The sequence below is a fragment of the Rhinatrema bivittatum genome, chromosome 1, assembly GCF_901001135.1.
Source record: "Rhinatrema bivittatum chromosome 1, aRhiBiv1.1, whole genome shotgun sequence".
Taxonomy (NCBI): domain Eukaryota; kingdom Metazoa; phylum Chordata; class Amphibia; order Gymnophiona; family Rhinatrematidae; genus Rhinatrema; species Rhinatrema bivittatum.
The window spans coordinates 481,877,049-481,899,282 of NC_042615.1; the positions used below are offsets into that span (position 1 = coordinate 481,877,049).

The following is a 22,234-nucleotide window of genomic DNA, read 5'->3' on the forward strand; positions in this document are numbered from 1 at the left end:
TGGAGCCAGTGCAGCCAGGGCTGGTGCAAGGGTATTAGGTGCCATAGGTGAATCTTACAGCCTTGTACCTCCCAGCATTTATGACAACAGATTTTACCTCACAAAGAACTTTCAAAGTACAGTCTTATGAGGTAACAATATCACTTATCACTTATAATATATACATTTACATGTACTGCTATAGTGCCAACCAGAAAATAAAAACTTGCATTACACCTATCGTAACACAAATGTGAGCTTGGCTCTCACACACTTTTGGGTAACCTGAATTACAGTTAAAATATAGTAAACCTCCTATACCAAAACAGCACTGAACGCCAGAATTCAAACACTGAAATCCTATTTTTGTAAAGGCAACACTGCAAATATTACACTAGGCCCTAAAACACTAATACACCTCCTATTTGGAAAAGAGAACAAGCCAGGCTATTATAAATCCCTATATAGAAATGCCATGCTAAGCAGAATACTTCACTTTAATCCCACATGCAAAACACAGATAGACCCTTACTAAATACAGAATAAAGAGACCATAACAAACAGAAATGTGCAGACAAAAGCTGAACTGGAAACCTCAGGTCAGACCTTTTATGCAGTGCAACAATGGAAAAAACAAAAACATCACCATTCCTTATAAAACATCAAACAATGAAATCAAGAAATATAAATTATCAGTAATAGTGAAACCATAATAATAAAAATAAATATTTCAAAACAGCTGACGAACATCCTATAATTAAAAACAAGTATAATTTTTTTTTAATTTCACCAAACACTAATAAAATATTTTAAAACAACAGCAGACATTAAATAAACTCCCAATAATTAAAGCCAACAACAATTCAAACTCCCCTGCTTTATATACTTGGGAACTTTTAATTTCCAGCCATTCTCAGATTGTCGTGGATTAGTGGAGGTAGGTGGGTGCACAACTTTTCTTCATCCTCACAGTCTCTGTTATTCGCATGCTCCCTCAGGGTCTCTGATACATACATGCTCCTTCGCACATGCTGACACACAAACCCATCTGAAACACACACACACATGCTGACACACATGCTTCCTTCACACATGCTGCTAGCTGAAGCACACTCTCCCATCGCACATACTGACACACTTATTCCTTGCACACACTGATATACACACACTCCCTCACGCATGCTAGTGCATGCACACCCACACATGCTCCCTCACTCACTGATGCTGACCCACATGCTCCCATGCACACATGGCTCTCACTCACACATGCACATACACACACACTCTCAATCATTCTCTCCCCCCACTGCCCCAAAATATATAACAAAACATTTTTACCTACATTGGTGGTCAGGGAAAATCTAGGCAGGGATACCTGCTAATGGTCCTGGTACAGGAAGAGGTGGACAGGAATTCCCCGAAATAGGGCAGGAGTTCAGGAAATGTTATGTTTTGCCAAGGCCCCAGTATAAGGGGGTTGGCCCAGTCAACGGCAGAGATCAAGGAGAGGCTGATGTGAAGGGAGGTAGCAGGAGCGTTTCCTGCTGCCGCGGTGATGAGGGGGATCAGTTGCATAATACAGTAATGCCATGGGATTCTAAAATGGCAGACCGAAAACAGAGGTGCAGACTCATGCAGAGGCGGCTCCAGCCATACAAAAACTTAAAGTAAAGAACTGAGCGGTGAGCCTCAGGGGAGGCTCCCATTCTACAAAATGAACTGCTGCGGGACCTGATATTGATCGTAGCAGCTCTGTAAGCATGGGGCTGCTGTGATAAACACCAGTCACGTGACTGGCCTAACAGGCCCATCGGGGCATGCCTGAAGCCCCAATAGGACAAGCCGCTCCTGGCCACCAGCGGGCCAAAGAGAGGAGGATCCGATGGCTAGCAGCAGACCCTATGCTGCTAGTGGCTGAAAAGAGGAAGAGGATACCATAGTCACCAGCAGACCCCATCCCACTGGTGGCTGAAGAAAGGAGAAGGAGGATGCGATGGCCGCCAGTGGACCCCATCCTGCTAGTGCCTGAAGATGAGGCCCAGGCTGTGGGTGTGAATCTGGGTGGCAGCGTGGTTTCTGCTTGTGTTTGTGTGGATGTGTAGGGGTGAGAGCCAGGCTGTGTGTGGATAACTACTTGGGTGGGTGAGATCCTGTGTATGTGTAGGTGTCGTGAGAGGCTGTATGTATGTGGGGGTTAAGAACCTGTGCTTGTGAGGGGGGGGGGGGGCTGGGTGAAAGCCTGAGTGTGTGAGTGGCAGGGCACGATCCTTAGGTGGGGTCTATGTATGAGTGGGTGACAGACTATGTGTAGGTGAGGTTTGACAGCCTGTGTGTGTGTGTGTGTGTGTGTGTGTGTGAGTGGGTGGCTGGGACAGAGCTTATATATGTGACTGTGAGTGTATGGAAGGAAGGAGGAAGGGAAGAAGACAGGTGGAGAAAGAAAAAAAAAACAGAAAAAAAAAAAAGAGACCCTGTAAAAGGAATTGAGAAAAGACCAAGAAAGGGAACATGGGGAAAAAAAAAAGCCTGGGAGCAACTGATTAGAAAAATAAGATCAGACAGCAAAGGTAAAAAATATATATATTTTGCATTTTTAGTGATTGGCATATGTTGTCTCCGAGCATGTGCGTTACATATTTGTATTTTGTTCTCTTTTCAGTATTCCACTGTTCAGAGTCTGGTTTCTCAGGCTTTCCATTTTATTTTAGCCTGCATGTTTCTGTTTCTAATTTGTAGTCCCTTATTCTGTATTAGGTAAGGGACTCTCTGATCTGCAGGTGCAGTATTTCTGCTGACATATAGTTTTTCTGTAGGGCTTTGTTCTGTTAACCCCAGATGGTGGTGTATTAGTGTTCTAGGGCACGGTACAATATTTGCATTGCTGCCGTGTCATAGATAAAGCTGCTGCTGTTTGAGTCCTGAGGGGTGTGTGTTACTTCTCAAAGTGTTTGGCAGTGAAGGGTTTGCAGTTAGTGAGATGAGTGTGCGTGTGCGTGTGTGTGTGTGTGGAAGCGGAGGAGAATTGAGTGAGCGTGCATGTGCATGAGAAAATGTATGTGAGTGCGTTTGTGAGAATAAGCATATATGCGTGTGAAAGAGTATGAGAGTCAATTTGCAAGTGTTAGTGTGTGTGTGTGCATATGAGAAACTTTGTGTGCATGCTGCTTCAATGTTCTCTCTAAGGATGGGCTGCTGTGAGCATGAAACCGATAGGCAAATTTTTGCATCAAAGAAAGTAGTGCTCACAGGGTAATGAAAACCAAAAATATTTGTTCACAAGCAACCCAATCCTTAGAGGGAACATAGACTGGAACTACACCAGACTAAAGCAGCAGGAAAAACATTAGCCAGTGGAGCGACCAGAACATCTCTTAAAACCCTTGGATGTATCCTCTTTCAGTTTAGCTAGTTCCATTGTTTGAGGTTTACCTCACTTGCAATCTTACTTGGGTCAGTTTTATAGGGTCTCACTCCTGGCCCTTCCTCATTGAACACCAAACAGAAAAACGTGTTAAGCAATTCTGCTTTTTCCTCATCTTCTCCCTTTCATCTCTGAGTCTCAATGACACATGTCCTCCCATTGCTAATATATCTTTAAAAAAAAAAATGCCTTGAACACTGCCCCCCCCCCCCCACCATATTTGCTACTTTTTCTTCCATTTGCATCTTTGCTCTACTTTCCCATCTCTTAGCTCTTCCAGATTTTGTCGCCCATCTTCCTCTTTCTGCGATCTCTTGTCGTTTATGAACACTTACCCATTCTTTGTCATCTTTTCAGCTACTTCTTTTGCAAACCACAGTGGCCTCTTTTTCCTCTTTATTTACTTTTCTAACAAAAAGGTAACTGCCCTGACGGTATCTGCTTTTAATTTTGCCCACTGCTAATTCCCCTTAGATTTTCTCTTCTGCTAATGACTCCTTGAGGTCCTCCCCCACAGGGGCGGTTCTATAATGAGGCAGGGGGAGGCAGCCGCTTCAGGTGGCAAGCTTTGGAAGCGGCAAAAACTGCCCCCTCCCCCAAATTCCTCTAGCGGCCACCAAAACAAAGAACCGGTGCATAATTCTGAACCCCCCCCCCCCCCCCCGGTGCAACCGGGGTCTCCTCCATCGCAGAATTCTGCGCAGAAAATGGCAGCAATGGAGGAGACACCCCCACACACACTTGCAGCGAAGATCGAGGTCCCGGCATGCCATGCGGTGAAGATCAAGGCCCAGTGAGAGTGAGTGGGTGTACGTTTTGTGTGCGAGAGATTGCGAGCCAGGGGGGTGTGAGAGAGAACACGTACGAGGGTGCTTGGAGGGGGTGAGGAGAGCATGTGCAAGGGTGCTTGAATGTGGGTACCAGAGAGTGGGAACCTATGGGGGAGAGGGGAGGCAGGCGCCATTTAATCCCTCGCCTCAGGAAGCAGATTGCTTTGAGCTGCCCCTGCTCCCCTATTTTAATAAAGTTAAGTTTTCCCTGAAGTCTAGGAGCCTTGCCTGAGAATGAACCATCACCGCTATCATCTTGTGAGTTAGAAATTTGATGGCATAATGGCTGGGACAAAAAAATTGATCACATTGACCTCGTGGAACCAACTGAAGACCTTGCATGTGCAAAGGAGTCAGAGGAACCATGTTCAGAAGAACAAGGATCCTTGTCCAGAAGAACAAGGATCAACCTAGCCAGCATCCAGTCCCACTGGGAATAGGATCTCACTAGGTGTACCAAAACTCCAGCTCTTTCAACAGGAAAACACACCTTCTCTGGAAGCAGGTCTATTCAAGCTCCTATGAACTATATCCTTTGGAAAGGAACTAAGTTGGATCTTGAGAAACTGACCACGAACGTCAGGGACTAGAGAAGCCCAATGGTCATACTGAAGTACTCAAACGCCCACCAGCCAGAGACAGGCTCACCAATTATCTAGTTATGGGAACCTGCAGACACCCTACAGACAAATCTATACAGCTGTGACTGTGAGGTATTTTACAATCACTCCTGGATCCACCAAGAGGCCAAATGGAAGCACTTTATATTGACAGTGTATGTCCTTCTTTATGAACCTGAGGAACATCTGATGAGTGGGGTGAATGGGAATATGGACATGCACACTCTATCTGAAAGAATCTTATCCAATCGCTCAATTCAGTGAAGGCCATAATCATCTAGAGTTCATCCTGAACCTCTCTTGGAAAATTCATCGATCTGTTCACCCTCTGTAAATCCAGGATAGGCCTAAACCACCATGACTTCTTGGGGAATGAGAAAGTACAAGAAATAGAACCCCTGGTAACATTCCTGAGGTGAGACAAAATCTTTCAGAACACAGCTTCAACTTATTCTTTCCAGTTAACCCTGCAGTGTCCTGCTGTGAGACTCAGATTTAAAAAAAAAAACCAAAAAACTATAGCAGGGGTGGTCAACTCTGTTCCTAGAGGCCTATCAGGCCTGTTTTTCAGGATATCCCCAATGACAATGCATGAGATAGATTTGCATGCACTGCCTCCATTGTATGCAAATCTCTCATACATATTCATTGTGGATATTCTGCAAACCTAGCTTATATATGGCTCTCTAGGACTGGAGGTGGCCACTCCTGAACTATAGCTCACATTTTAATACAATTCCCTGTTGAGCACTCCAAGATACGTAACTGCAGTGAAATTTCAAATGATCTTCCAGCAGATGATTCGGCTTCACTTCACAATTCCTCCACACAGTTTTGATCCTCACCCTTTTCACACTGTTAATTTGGGACTTTACTCAGTTCTATGTAAAGATTTCATCTTACCTGATACATTTCCTTTTCTCAAATCCTGCTGCACCAATCGAGGATTATCACCACTTACCAGCAGATGGAGCTGGAAGACAAGCTCTTTCAGTGATATCAATACCCGGTATACAGGCTGGCACTGCACCAGCAAGAGCCAGTATTTTTATGTCAAAAGCAATGGAAAATACCAACCGCCCCTAAAACCACAATTAACTTTTAGAGCAATAAACTGACATCATAAACAGGAAGAAAAGAAACTCTTCTGTATGTTTGCCCTGCTTAGAAAGCAAACTCTGCTGAGCAGGAGCTGTCACATGTATCTCCGTATGACACTGCATGCTGAGAGACAAATAGCACAGGAGGTGGCGGTAAAGGCAGCTTCGAGCGCACCTAGAAGATGAAATTTGAATTTTCTGCCACTCAAGATCCACCGCCAAGGATAACATTGGCGGCCCTGACTTCCCAGAGGGTCCTGTCTGGTATAGCAGGACTTGGAGGAAAAGAAATTAACAGGTAAGTCTACCCTTCTCCTACTACACCAGCCCAGATGTGAGACATACCAAAACTCATTCCAATGCAGGTAGGAAGAAAGGGCTGCTCCAGGAATGCCTTCCCCAAGGCAGTATATCTCCCTTGGTTTTGCAAGTCTAACCTGAAGCACCTACCAGTGAATCCAAGGAAGACCTTAAAGAAGTCCTCTGGAGCAGGTGCTGAAGACTCTGCTCTAAAGGAAGCCCGAGCCCTTGCAGAAAGAGTACGACATGCCTTCAGAGCCTATGACCCTTAAGCAAAAGGCTGAGATCTACTAGATTCATGTGCCTACTCAGAGGGTCTTCAGAAATGAGAAGGCCCTTCCCTACTGCTCACAGTAAACAGTCTACTGCAGCAGCTGTTGAAGGACTACTTTTTCTGATAACACAGTTTTACTGCAGCCTACACCAGACGTAAGTGAATGAAACCCAACCCCCTCCCTCCCCATCATGTGCGGGGAGGGAGAGGGTTGAAGAGTCCACATTCACAAGCCTCCGGCAAAGGGGGACCCTCTCATGCCTACCAGACCTCTCAAGTCTAAAGCAGGCCGCACTGGGCACCTCCCACACGGTCCTGAGCCATTTACCAGGCCTTGCTCAACCAGGCTTCAAAGGGAACCCAGGAGCCACGAGCCAGATCCCGCTCCACTGGGAGAACAATCACCAAAGTTGTTTCCCTAGAACCAAGATCCACTGGTGTTCAACTGAATACAAGCTGTTCCGCCGCATCGGAGGTCAGGAAACTACGAGGCAAAGAATCCTGCACCCGTCCAGCTGACGGAGCACAGCTATTGCCACTGCTCCAGCCTGTATACACCAGGCGTGTCCTCTGTCTCCCTCTGTTAGTATAGGCAGCGATGGCCCCACATGTCTAGACTGGTGTAGCAAGATACAGAAGAATTGGGTTATGAAGTGTCTTTGGCCCAACTTGGGCAGTACCCTCTTATCTCCCATTCGGCAGCGTTATCCTCCTTTGCCAACTGTCTTCACACAATAAATCTTTATTGGTTCGCAGTGTTCCTCCCCCTCACTGTGGGCTCACTTGGCTGCTCTAGCCACTTGGTAATTCAAGGGTTTTATAATTAGTCACTTATAGAATGACATTTCTGACTCAGCTATTTCACCTCGATGGAAACCATTTCATCAGACAAAATTTCTCTCCTCTCTTTCATATTGGGGAATTTGTGTAACCTTTACTTCTGGAAACTTCTCAAGCTGCAATCTGCAGGCTTTTTAGCCTTGGGCTTCTCCATTTTTTTTTTTTTTAAGATAGAACATAAAAGTTCTGTTAAGGGAAAAAGATTTGCAAAAAACATGAACTTGAGGCAAAGAAGGCCAAAACATTTGAGAGAGAGAGAGAGAGAGACTAGGAATATGTCTGTGCAGTAGCTTAGACAGAGAAAGACCGAGGGGAATCAAGAAGCAGCGAGTGCACGCACAGACCTTCTACCTTGCCCATTAATGGAACAGAGCGAGTCAGTGCTGTCAGGTGACATCACCCATGCCTAAGGGCCAATTCATGCCCACTTGTTGACAAAGAAAATGCAGTATATGCCAAATTGTTACCATCACAGACGTTTATTTGCAATAAAGAATTCATTTGGAACACAGCCCTGCCTGAACAGTGTCTTGTGGGCCCCAAAAATTGCCCCCGAAGGGCCTTAAAGCACATTTCCCCCTGCTTAGGAAGAAAGAACGCCTAGTGCCCCCCTTATCCAGACGGGATCTTGAAAGAAGGATTACGTTAAGGCCGTTTCCTCCTTCTGCTATAGGTTAGTTGGTGTTGCCGCATAAGACCCAAAACAGACATCCGTGAAAGCGCCAGGTACAGAACCACTGGCAGTCCTGCTGCATCTCTGACCTCTCTCTTCGATGCTCAGCTGTCAGCGCTAGTAGCGACAGGGAGACTGCGCACCAGCTCTCTACAGAGTCCTGTGGAAATAGCCTGTGAAGCTAAAGCAAGGGCTACTTACCATACACAGTGCAGATAGGGGAAGTTAAACGAGGACCATATTTCACAGAAAGCTTGGTCGCTGATCCAGCACAATAATGCCAGGGTCCACCAAAGTCCAGCCAGCAGGCCCAACTTGTATACACGAACATTCTCACACCTGAAAGAACACACCAGTTATAATCATGGGCTTCTTGATAGCTAAGTTTTAGGTTTGGTTTTTTTTGCTCTTTTTAACCTTTATCCATCCCAGATATGGTCCCAACATGATGGTGGTTCCTTTGCTGACTGAGACAGGTCAGGTGTGGCAGTCTCCTGTGAGACCTCGATACCACCTACGTGCAAACAGGGGACACTTTACCGCTGCAGTCAACGCTCGCCCAAAACTTAAGCACATGACCTCTGAAACACCCTCCCAGACTTCGGATAGGAGCCTCAATCTGGAGTCTCCTGCATCGTGGCCCACAGCACTGTGATATAATGCAGTGCACTCAGCTGAGCGCCACTGTTTGACCCGTGTTTGGATGCGCGTCCATAGCCTGTTATACCATAAGGGATTTAGCGCATCCAAAATGCACGTCCAACCCCCTCCCCACAAAACTAACAGCGCTCATCACATGCAAATGCACCCCAGTTAACAGGAAAAAAAAAATGTGCAAGCGATGCGCATATTTTAATGCTCAGAAGTTAACGCCAGCCCAGAGCAGGCGTTAATTTCTGAGCAGCCCAAACAAGTAAACAGAAAAGCAGAAAATACTAGAGATGTGCTTCGGGAAAAATGTCGTGCCGGGCTTCGTTTCGGGGGCCCCCCTCCCTCCCTCCCCGCAAGAATTTTGGTTTTCGGGGGCCCTGATTTTCAGGTTAGCACGCGCTAACTCAAATGTGAATTTTTTCCGAGATTTCGGAAAAAATTTAATCGTTTTTCGGTTCTCCCGAACCATTCCGAATTAGGCAATGTCGTTGACATTGCCTAATTCGGGAAAAGCGATTGCACATCCCTAGAAAATATTGCTTTTCTGTACATCCTCCAACTTAATATCACGGTGATATTAAGTCAGAGCAACCAAAAGGTTAAAAAAAAAAAAAGTGTGCCGTGGTCAGGTTAGGAAAAGGGACACTCAGTTAACGAGCATTCATTTTCCTTAGCCATGGCCGTGCACAGGTTAAGAAACGGATGCACGTAAAATTGAGCGTCCGTTTTCCTAACTCGCTGCCAGCCACCTCTCCTGGGCATCCACTGCCAAGGAGGCAATAGGTGCATGAAATTGTCCCTAACGCCTTCTTTTTAGCGTGACCCTTCATTTAAATATTGCATTGCGCGCCCAGAAGAGGCTGGGCACGCGTTAGGAAAGTGGGTGCTCAACACTGAGGGCCAGTTTTCCACGAGGCTTTATTGTATCGGCATGTTAGTGTGGCCGACCCTTCGGTTCAAGGCTGCCAGGTAATCATGAAAGAACACGTGCTATCTGCCGAATAAACAAGCCCAAAACACGTGAGATTAAATCTACTTTTGTTAGTATATACAAACACTCTTTAAAAAAATAATTTTGTGAGTTTAATGGAGGAACTACAGTGGCTTGCAAGAGTATTTCAACCCCCTAAAATGTCAGCAGATTTTTGTGGATTACATAACAATACACAGACTGTTCCAGACATTATATGCTAAAAGTAAAATTTCAAGTCACAATTCATTATTCAGTAATGGCTTCTATCTAAGTCTGTGTGCATGTACTCTATGTCTCTGTGAGAGCCTGGGTGCATGTATATACCTGTGAGAAATGCATGTATGTGTATAACAGTGTGTTAAAGCTTGTGTGCGTGTGAGAGAGAGCTTGTATGCATGTGTGTCACATACAGGCTCTCACAGGCATGTGCTCAAACACATTTATTTCATTTATATACCATTCTGTTATTTTCAATCGCGCCAGTTTACAGCAAGCAGTTAAGAAACAGCTTTCAATCTGCACATATGTGTGAGGGAAAGAGACTATAGAAATGTGTAGTAGTAGTAAGTAGTAGTAGTATGTAAGAGAGGGAATGAGACATGATTATGAGAGAGGGAGTGTAAGATAATGAATGTGTTAGTGTGTGTGTGTCTGTCCATGTCTGAGAGAGTGAGAGTGAGAGAGTGAGAGTGAGAGTGTGAGAGAGAGAGAGAGAGAGAGAGAAGATAAATTTGCATGGCCCTACCTCCCCCATTCCATGATAATCTCAGGGTGGCTGGAAATCAAAGGATCCCAGGTATGGAGAGCAGGAGATTTTTTTAACCCTTTCTTTTAATTTGATATTTCTGTTTTGAAATATTTTAGTGTATTTGGGAAATATTAGAACATTTTTAAATTACTGGGTGCTTTATTTAATTGGTATTTGAGACGTTAAAGGCCAGAGGGCTCGGTACCCCTTGCCGCCATTAACATGATGGCGGTCAGGGCATGGGGCACCTCTTTCTAGGGTTGTTCGGCTGGGAGTGGCGGTACGTTGCTGTTTTGCAGCAAAAGTTTGAAATGGTGCCAGCTGATTGGCTATCTCAGTGTGGCGGGCTTTCCCCACCCCCTTGCTTCAGTCTGTTGCTGGTGGTTGGAGCGGGACACAGTTTCCCTCCCTCCCTCCTCCCCGTTATGCTATAATTATCGTTTATGGGAGGAGGCGGAAAACCCGAGCCAACGTTTTTTATAATTGTCCATTGCGTAAGCTGATCGGTGGATTTACCGGGGGGGGGGGAGGGGGCTGCTGCAGGAGGAAGCTGAAGAGCACTGGGGGTTGCTGCTCAGGCTTCAGGTTCTCCCTTGCTGGGATGTGACGGGGGTGACTTCCAATAGGCGGGTGGGGCGGAGGTCTTTCGCAAAGGAAGATCATATCGGTGTGCCGTTGGGTTTGCGGTGGCATGCTGAAGGGGGCAGGATAGATGAAGAGGAAGAAGGCCATCTTGTTTGTTGGGCTCGGATTATGTCTTTAATTGTTAATTTAAAAAAAAAAAAAAAAAAACTGTGGCCTTTTATAAATCCATAATGCTGTGTAGCGTGTTTTCTTGTGGGATGGGGGAAGAGGGGAAGATGCACCGTGTCCCACCATACACGTTAATATAAATTTATGCAAGTTCTTTAAATTATTGGATGTTCAACTGTTTTGACATTTATTCTTTTTATTTGTATGGTTTTAATGTTATGAATGATGTTTTAGATCTCTTGATTTTATTGCTTGATGTTTTGTGAGGAATGAAGTTTCTGTTTTTCTATTGTTGGACTGCATAATACAGTCAGGCTTGTTATTCTGTATTTGGTGAGGGTCCGACTGTATTTTAAAGGTCCCATTCTTGTGTAACTAATTCTTGCTGTGAAAATGATGGTACTTATCACCACTGGCTTTAACAGCATATTGGTCATCTCTTCCTCATTTCTATTTTAAACAGAAGTTTGCTCTTTATTAATTTCACTTGCATGCAGAAAATGGTTTTCAATGTTCTTGCAGAAAATATTTTTTCATTCACATATTTTTATTATTGTAACTGCTGTGAGTAGATTAGGCGAATATTTTAAGGGCTGGACTTAGTCAATGTTCTCTTTTTTTGTGTGTGTTTAAAGATTTTTATTGGAATAGATATAAAAAGTATAACATTTAACATGTGAACATAGCAAACATATAATATATAACATGACATGTGAAAGATACAATAATACAGATGTCTGTCCTATTTTCTTGAAAACACTTATTCATCCCTTTCCCACCCTCCGCCCCACAACGGTGCTTATACAGATGAATCAAAATAATGTGTCAAAGTGAAATGTAAGAGAATAAGAGGCAGGAGTAATATAGGTAAGGAGTGTGACATATACTGTGATCCTAAGACGTCAACAATGGCATATTTGGTAACTACTACAGATTCCAAAGGCCCAGTTCTAAAATGGGAATTCCCACAAAAATCATTATGTAATAAGGAGGAATATGGAAAACATAAAAGTGAAGACAATTGCCCAAACAGCACGACTATGATGGCCAAGTCCCCATGATGTTATTGAGAATCCAGCCATTGACTATACAGCCCCCATATTTTATGAAAAGCATTTCATCGATTGTGGTGTTCAGCCGTGAGGCGGCCCAGCTGGTAATAATTGTAAAGTCGGGACTCTACTTGTGCTAAACTAGGAATGCGACTCTGCTTCCAGTGGGCAGCAAGCTCAGTATGAGCAGCAATAAAAACTTGTTGTGCAAACTGCTTCTCTTTATTTATGCCCTCTGTTTGTAAATTAAGTAAAACATGCCATGGGTTCGCATGTAGGGGCACCTGAAGAACAGTGGACACCCACGTTACGATCACTGGCCAATAGCGGGTAAGTTGTGAACACTGCCACCAAACATGATACCACATCTCTGCCAGCATTTATCCGGTATAGAGGAAGTGAAATGATGTAACAAGGCGGGAGGATACTGCCATCTGTATATCATTTTGTAGCAATTTTCCTGTTAACTAGAAGAGATGGAACACTTATGAGCATCCAGGAATATGACGTCCCACTCCGTGGGATCGATATCACGGCCAAAATCAGCAGCCCATGCCGTCTGTTGACGGAAAGGACCCTATAGTTTTCCATTTAACAAACACATATTTTGGAAATTACTCCGCTCATATTATGGGCATTAGTACAGTAATTCTCAAATAAAGAACCAGTGAGCCGAATAGTGCCAGCACGTAATGCACGTTTCACAAAGTGGTAAACCCTAGCGTAAAGCAAAAAGTCCACTTCAACCAAGTGGTGCTGAGAGCTAAACTCTTCCCTTGACATAAGAGAACCCTGCCTCAGTACATGTTCCAGACGAGAGATGCCAGCACTAAGCCACAGCTGAGAAGCTGTCGTCTGGGAGGCACATGGCAACACAACGTTGGTAAACAGATGAGTCAATAACATAAACTGTTCTTTCCCCACCAAAAGTGATTTCCAATGGGACCATACTCTGAGAGTGGAATATAAAGCTCCTGGGAAATAGCAGAACAGTCCCCATGTAGACCACTGCTGCCAAGGCAACGCAGAGATCGGCATGTCCCCAATCAAAGCTTGTTCCAGCAAAACCCATTGTGGGACAATAGTCCGACTATGAGGCACCACCAAAGCCGTAATTGGGCAGCACAGAAATATCTACATAGATTACGGACACTAAGACCTCCCCTATTTTTAGTCAAGTATAAAACAGCTCGCGCTACCTGTGGTGGTCTTTTACGCCATATAAATCCAAAAATCATCTGTTGCCATTTTTTTTTAATATCGTAGAAGATAAAATAATGGGAATTGTAATAAAAAAGTATAACACGCGAGGTAGAACATTCATTTTTATGATGGCTAGGCAACCCAACCACGAATGAGAATTGTGAGACCATTTTTCTAGGTCTCCCTTAATTGATTGGATAAGAGGATCGTAATTCAATTTGAATAGCTTATCAGGGTTAGCCCCTAGTCTGACTCCCAAATATTTTAGCGCCACCGATGCCCATTTAAAGGGATACTTTTGCTTAAGAGATTGTTCTTCAGCAGTGGACAAGGTGAGGTTTAAAATTTCCGACTTGTCATAGTTTACCTTAAGTCCCGACAGCTGTGAAATGAAGAAGCTCATGCATAACCCCTGGTAGGGATACAGTAGGATTAGTAAGAGTAAACATGACATCATTAGCAAACAAAGAAATTTTAAAGTGGTGTGGTCCCGCCCGAAGGCCTATAATGGAGTCCACCCCCCTTACCCTGTTAGTGAAAGGCTCCAAAAATAGGGCGAACAGTCAGTGTTCTCTTTAAGGATTGGGTTGCTATGAGCATAAAATTGATAAGCTTTTTGCATCAAAGAAAGTAGTGCTCACAGGGTAATGAAACTAAACATTTTTGCACATAGCAACCCAATCCTTATAGGGAACATTGTGGCCTCTGAATGCAATGGTGCCAGGAGCTGATTTTGACCTCTTCCTATGGAGCACAATTACCATACTGACAATCCTCCAAGCTGGAAGCTATGTACCGCTCTTAGGTGTTACTGTTCTTTTATGGCTACAGAGCCACTTCTAATGAAATTATGTTTGGTAGATCTAAATAGATGCAGGCATAAGAATATGTATGTGTTCCTCCATCAGCAAACAAAAGATCAAATGAAAGAAACGTAGAAACATGGTGGCAGAAAAAGACCATATGGCCCATCCAGTCTGTCCATCCACCCAATTAATTTATCTTATAATTCTCATCTCTTCCTTAAAGATCCCCTGTATTTATCCCATGCTTTCTTGAATTCAGATTCTGTTTTTGTCCCCACCAACTCCACTAGGAGGCTGTTCCACACATCCATCATCCTCTTTGTAAAGAAATATTTTCCAAGATTACTCCAGATTCTACCCACTTTCAACCTTATCTCATGACCCCTTGTTCTAGAGCCTCCTTTGCATTGAAAAAGGCTCACCTCCTGTGCAGGTGAGCTAAGAGATAATCCAAAGAGGCAAAATGGTAATATAATCAGCTGACTTTTAAATGTTAGACTAGAAAATGACAACCCCTTGATATATAGGATACTAAGTGCCAGAGGCATAAAAACCAATTTATTTTCATATTGTTGGCCAAATACACTATGGATATGTGAAACAATAACATTTGTAGCATATATTCCCTGTATGTACCCGGATCAGTCCAGACTCCTGGGTTTTGCCTCCCCTCCAGCAGATGGAGACAGAGACGTTTTGACGGACTCTGCCCTGTATGCTAAGGTGCCACCTAAAGTCCGTCAGTATTTCTCTGTCTCCAGCAGATGGTGGAGGTGCAAAACCTACAGTCTGGATTTGTTACTTAGTGTAAAAAAAAAAAAAAGTAAACAAAGTAAGCAGGGCGTTTTGTTCGTTAACTTAAAACAAAAACAGAAAAAACACACAAGGAGGATTTTCTTCAGCCGCCCAGGGGGTTGCCAGGTCCTGAGGGGACCGTCCCCCTGGTGATTGAGGCAGCTGTGGCTAAGAGTCGAAGGCCCTATTGCCACTTACAAGCAGTGCTGGGTGTGATACCGGGGAGCCCGGTTCACTCACCCCAGAAGAACCAGGACCCGTAGAAGACTGCCGGGCAAGTTTAAAAAAAAAAAACACAAAAAAAAAGTCTTTATTTTCGGTGCTCAGACTCTCCCTTCCCTAACTGCCGGTCTTTTTGCCGCCATTTTCGCCGCTCTGGGTCATTTTTTTCTTCCTTTAGCGATGCCACGGAGAACAGCATGTCGGGTGTGCAGCTCGGCACGCGCACGCCTATCTCTGCTCCTCATGTCTCCCTGGGGGGGGGGGGGAAGGAACCTCCGCAGTGGCCGGGGGCAATGTGCAGAGCGCTCGCAAAGCTCCTAGGGGGGTTAGTAGGCCACGACCCCCTTCACCTGATTCGTTCCCGCTGAGCGCAGGAACAGAAACCATTTTAAGCTCTATCAGAGCAGCAACGCAAGCCGCGGTGGGGGAGAGGATTCTTCTGCCTTCTTTATCCCTGCAGCAAATGGCCCCCAGGGGGGGGGGGCGAACCAATGGGGCATGGCTCGCCTGCGACAGAGGAGAGCCCCGAGGGAGCTTCAGACTCCTCCTCTTCCTCCTCCTTCTCCTCGGAGCTTATTTTACTGCTTCATAAGGCCTTTAAGGCCAGGAAGTCCATGAAAAAACAGGCTGGAGAGAAAGCTGCTTTTATGATGCCAATTTCAAATTCACGAAAGCGGTCCAAACCTAGGGGGAGCACTGGGTCCTCAAAAGTGAAACACCCCTTACAGTCCTTGGCGCCCCATACAGACACAGATTCTTCCTCGCAGGTTTCTGACCCAGATGACCAGACCCTGCCATCCAAGCCTCTGCTGGGGGTGAACGGGGATGCAGATCAACAACAGGATTCAGTCCACAGCTCCCATATTGTTGAAGGAGACGATCCGAAGGTGGTTCGCCTTTTTAGAAAGGATGAGCTGGGTCCACTTATCCCCACGATTCTAGGGGAGTTAGGCATCGAAGTGCCGCCAGAGGAATCCCAGATGGGGGCTATTGATCCGGTGTTGTTGGGCCTGCGGTGTCCGACACTTCCTTTCCTTTTCATTTCTCGATTACTGACTTGCTGTTCAGAGAATGGGACACCCCTGACCTAGGGTTGAAGGTTAGTAAAGCAATAGATAGCTATATCCTCTGCCGGAGAAAGCTTTAGACCTTCTTCGAATTCCCAAGGTGGATGTGGCAGTGTCAGCAGTCACCAAAAAGACCACCATCCCGATCACAGGAGCGATAGCCCTCAAGGATCTACAGGATCGAAAGTTGGAGCTTCAGCTCAAGAAAATATTTGAAGTCTCACCACTGGGAGTGCGAGCTGCCATGTGCAGCAGTTTTTCTTCGCTGGGTGCAACAACTGCAGGCCAACGCCTCTCTTTCAGAGGGGGAAGATCTCCAGGCGGGGCACCTGGAAGCTGCAGTCGCTTATAGTGCGGATGCTCTGTACAACCTATTGCGGACTTTGGCCAGGTCCGTGGTTTCGGCTGTCTCGGCACGCAGACTTCTGTGGTTACGGAACTGGTCTGCGGATGTTTCTTCCAAAGCTCAGCTGGTCTCTCTGCCTTTCAAGGGCAAGTTGCTTTTTGGAAAGGACCTGGAGGACATGATTCAATCCCTGGGAGAGAATAAAGTTAATCAATTGCCAGAGGATAGACCCAAGTCAAGGGGCTCCTTATCTACTCAGTCTCGCTTCCGTGGGAATCGAAGATTTCGAATGCCCCGGTCTACCAGTTCCTCCTTCAGGCAAAATTCGAGCAGACAGCAGTCCTGGTCCCAGTCCTTTCGAGGCCGACGCTTTGGTAGAACCGGTAACCCCCAGTCTGTGCCTGGGGTTAAGTCTCCACAATGAGGGGATGCCGGTCCATTCCTCAGTGCTGGTCATAGGGGGGCAGACTGTCTCTATTTTACAAGGAATGGGCCAAATTGACGTCGGACCAATGGGTCCTCATCGTGATAAGACAAGGTTACGCTTTAGACTTTGCACATCGCCTTTGGGACCAGTTTCTGGTCTCCCCATGTGCTTACGAGGAGAAAAAAAGTCGATACAAGACACATTGCGGCGCCTTCTCGAGCTCGGCACCATTACGCCAGTTCCTCCTCCAGAACGGAGAAGAGGCCGCTATTCCATTTACTTCGTGGTACCCAAGAAAGAGGGGGCCTTTCGACCCATTCTAGTTTATAGTGGGTCAACAGATGCCTTCAGGTGCCCTGCTTCCGCATGGAGACTCTACGGTCCGTCATTGCCTCAGTGCGAAAGGGAGAGTTTCTGGCATTGCTGGATCTAACGGAGGCATATTTACACATCGGCATCTGGACCGCCCACTAGAAGTTCCTAAGGTTCTCCATCCTGGGACATCATTTTCAGTTTCGAGCTCTGCCTTTCGGGCTTCCCACTGCGCCCATGACCTTTACCAAGATAATGGTTGTAGTAGCAGCACAGCCCCAGAGGGAAGGATTCTGGGTGCACCCATACCTGGACGACTGGCTGATTCGAGCGAAATCGGAGTTGCTTTGCCATTTGGTGGTCCACAGAGTGCTTCAGCTACTGAGATCACTCGGTTGGGGGTCAACCTTGCCAAGAGTCATCTGGTACCCTCCCAGTCCTTGGAATTCTTGGCAGCCCTGTTCGACACGCAACAGGGGAGAGTTTTCCTTACTACGGACCACATTTGCAAGCTGCAGGGACAGGTTCGAGACTTATTGTCCAAGCATCCCCCCCAGAGTATGGGATTACTTGCGGGACCTAGGATCAATGACTTCCACTCTGGAGTTAGTGCCATGGGCCTTTGCTCATATGCGTCCTTTACAGTCAGCTTTGCTTTCACGATGGAACCCAGTCTCTGAGCAATTTCATCTGCCCTTTCCTCTTACAGATTTTGCAAGGTCCAGTCTCGATTGGTGGCTCCTCTCAGACAACTTAACCCGTGGAGTTCCCTTGGTAGTGCCCGAGTGGACAGTGGTTACCACGGACGCCAGCCTCTCTAGCTGGGGAGCAGTTTGTCTGGGGAAATCCATGCAGGGGCAATGGTCGATCAATCATCTGGAGACCAGAGCCGTGTGTTTAGCGTTACAAGCTTTCCTTCCACTCATCCAGGGGAAGTCAGTCAGGGTACTGTCCGACAATGCAACCATGGTGGCTTATATCAATCGCCAAGGATGGATCAAAAGCCAACCAGTGGCAGTGGAAGCTCAACAGCTGATAAGCTGGAGCATCTGGTCAGCATTGCGGCGTCTCACATACCCGGCGTCGACAACATACACCCAGACTCTCAGTCATCACCATCTCAATCCCGGGGAGTGGGAGTTGGCCGACGAGGCTTTCAGCTCCTATGCGACACGTGGGGCATACTCAGCATGGTTCTGATGGTGACGTTCAGGAATGCCAAAGCCCCGCGCTTTTTCGGTCGCTGCAGGGAGACAGGAGCGGAAGGGGTAGATGCACTGGTTCTTCCCTGGCCAAACATACATCCTGCTGTACTGTTCCCGCCTTGGCCTCTGATCGGCAAAATGCTCAGGCGAATGGAACTCCACCCGGCAGAGGTAATACTCATAGCTCCAGAGTGGCTGAGGCATCCCTGGCTTGCGGATCTGGTCAATCTAACAGTGGCAGGCCCCTGCAGTTTCAGGATCTCCCAGACCTTCTGCATCAAGGGCCAGTCTGTTTAGAAGAGGCCAATCAGTTTTGTCTAGCGGCATGGCTTTTGAGAGGCAGCGCCTGAAAGGCAAAGGTTATTCTGACACAGTAGTGGCTACACTTTTGAGATCTCGTAAAATGTCCACCTCCCTCGCTTATGTCCGGGTGTGGAAAGTCTTTGAATCTTGGTGCGTAGAACGTAAGGTTGTTCCTACCCAGGCGTCAGTGTCAGATATTTTGTGTTTCCTACAAGCCAGACTATCCAAGGGCTTATCGTGTAGCTCCCTGAGAGTGTAGGCGGCAGCTCTCGGTTGTTTACGCGGTACAATACAGGTGGTAGCGTTAGCTGCGCATCTGGATATGGCTCATTTCCTTCGGGGTGCAAAGCACTTTCGTCCCCCGGTCAGACACCCTTGTCCTTCCTGGAACCTAAATTTAGTTCTCACAGCTCTGTGTGCTGCACCCTTTGAGCCTCTAAAAAGGGCAACACTGAAAGAGCTACCAGAAAAATCACCTTTAACATGAGCTATCACATCTGCTCATAGGGTGTCGGAGCTTTAGGCTTTATCCTGCAGAGAACTTTTCTTGAGAATTTCTGATTCTGGAGTCTCCCTACGGACGGTTCCTTCCTTTCTTCCAAAGGTAGTTTCCTCTTTTCATTTGAATCAATCAGTGGAGCTCCCGTCCTTTCCAGATCTGGACCGGTCAGATCCCCTTTTTAGAGATTTAAGGAAGCTGGATATTCGCAGGGCTTTGCTGCATTATCTGGAAGTTACAAACACTTTTCGTATGTCCGATCATCTTTTTGTGCTGCAGAGTGGTCCAAAAAGAGGCAATATGGCATCTAAGACTACGATAGCCTGCTGGCTGAAAGAGGCTATAAGTTCAGCGTATTTGCTGTGTATTAGACCCCCTACCGGTTGGGCTTTGGGCCCATTCTACCCGTTGAAGATAGGAAAATGGGTAGAATGGGCATCTTGGACAGAATGCCAACAAATCTCACCACAAGAGATTTGCAGGGTGATTACATGGAAGTCTTTACACACCTTTGCGAGGCATTACAGACTGGATGTCCAGGCCCCAGGTTCTGGGAGATTTGGCGAAGGTGTGCTCCAAGCAGGCCTCTCCGGGTCCCTCCCCAGGTAAGAAAGCTCTGGAACATTCCAGGAGTCTGGACTGATCCGGGTACGAACAGGGAAAGAAAAATTACTTCTTACCTGATAATTTTCGTTCCTGTAGTACCACGGATCAGTCCAGAATCCCACCCACTTTATGCATAGAGGTAACGGAGAGTCCACTCGTTCAGCATTTGTTTTATTTTGGGTCTGCAGATCAACTTTGTTCACAGTGTTCAACAGGTTCTGTTCTCATTTGGGATTAGTGAGCCAGTTCAGGTAATGTGTTAGTTGCATATAGTTAGTTTGGTTTTGAGCCATTCTGCTTTGATACTAAGTAATACTGACGGACTGTAGGTGGCACCTTAGGATATAGGAGGTCTCTATCAAAACTTCTGTCTCCATCTGCTGGAGGGGAGGCAAAACCCAGGAGTCTGGACTGATCCGTGCTACTACAGGAAAGAAAATTATCAGATAAGAACCAATTTTCCTATCTTCAAACATACAATGGTGTAACTGGACCCATCAACTAACTAATACAGTGACAGAATTTAGTCAATGCTTGGGCCAATGATAAGAACATTGGTAAGGGTAGTGGTAAGAACAGGGTTAACAGGTTGGTCAAGGGACACTGGGTGGGGGGAGAAGTGTGTTGGGTTAAGCATGGTAACTTGCACGCTCATCTACCCAGAAGGGTAAAGAACCAAAGAAGAAGTCCAACACAACCAGCTTTTTTGAGGAAATCCTTCAGACACCAAGCTTGTATGGCAATTAGCTAGGAGCCACATATTGTTGCACTCACTGCATATTTTTAGTTGCATTGAGGGAAGGTGATTTTCAGATAGCCGATTTGCATGGCTAAAGTGGGTTCTACTCACATACATGGCTTTGAAATTGGTATCCTTAACTAAAGCAGTGTAGACCAGAATGGGGTAGACAAAGGCTTGGAAAATCATCTGGTCTGCTGCATACCATATTTCTATATGTACCAGATGGATTGAATTAATGGTATGGTTGTTACACAGGACATACAGCATCCCCAACCTTCTATTCAAGGATTTCCTTCGCATTAAGTATTCTCTGTTGGTGGGGATGTGGTGAAGTTGGCACTTGTTACAAACAAGTCTAGGTGTCAGATAGTTTTGGTCTCAAATAACACAGGAAACTACTGATATATTAAATCTTCCTGTACATATTATGCCACTTTTAGGTCTTCTGGATAGATGAGAGGGCTCGCTGGCTCTCTTAAAAACACAGACAGTTAGTAAATCAGCTTTTAGCAGTCCGATTTACTATCGCCACTTTTGGAAATCCAATTCTAGCATAGATTATTGGCATGGCCAAGTATGTGATATAGCAGATATTGCAAAATTACATTATGATTTAAAGGGAGAACTTTTTAAATATGAATGGGTGTGGGATAAGGTTGTCAATTGCCTGGTTTTGGACTGGACAGCCAGGTTTTCAGGCATGCTGTCCAATGTCCAGTCAGAAGTACCAACCGTACAATAAAAGTCCGGTTTTGCAGGTGGATCCTCCTCTCCCGCACAGTCTCCTGCTTACAGAGAGAGAGTCAGGGTGGGAGCCTCTCAAGAGAAGAGCTGTGTTGTATTCCTGCCCCCCACCTCTTTTCTTATGCTGTGATTGGAGAGTATAGGAAGAGGAGATTGGGCACAGCAGAGCTCTCAGTAACCAGCAGCTCCACAGATTTCTGTAGAAATAACCCTCTTGGACCCACCCCCTACCCCCACTCACAGCATGCAGGGTCAGGACTGAGAGAGGGGCTGAAGTGAGCCAGCTGAGAAAGATACAGGCACAGAGAAGATGGTGGAGAAACAGACAGATGGAGGTACAGGGTGAGGAGCGGGGAAATACAGAGGGGACAGAGACAAAAGGGGAGGAAAGGAGAGATAGACACATGGGGAGCATGGTAGGGTTGAGATACAGAGGGGGGCATGGAGGGAATGAGTCACAGGGTCTCCTGCTCAGTCCAGCCCACAGCTGCAGCTGTCTGGGAAATTTCTCTATAAGCTGTGGCTTCTCCCCTCAGGTCTAACTGCAGTCATGCCTTGTCCCTTAGCAACTTGGAACTTACCTGTTAAACAAAAACATATAATGTACTGCAGTGACCCCTTTCTGCTCTCTGCCCATAGCCCACTCCCCCAGGTCCACTGATCCCTCTGCCTAGCATCCCCTGCCCTGAACCCAGTCTTTCCTCCCTGCCTACAGAGATGCAGTTCACTGGCAGGATCTAAAA

The 22,234-nt window shown here is 46.0% G+C and overlaps 1 protein-coding gene across 3 annotated transcripts in view; it reads right to left on the reverse strand.

Annotated features, from left to right (window-relative positions):
• ACER2 (alkaline ceramidase 2) overlaps nucleotides 1-22,234 on the reverse strand; it is a 59,079-nt gene that overhangs the window by 12,674 nt on the left and 24,171 nt on the right. For all 3 annotated transcript variants that reach the window (XM_029607042.1, XM_029607051.1, XM_029607060.1), the window contains exon 5: nucleotides 8,239-8,376. In XM_029607042.1, the coding sequence (XP_029462902.1) occupies nucleotides 8,239-8,376 (138 nt within the window). The remainder of the gene's footprint in view (nucleotides 1-8,238; nucleotides 8,377-22,234) is intronic.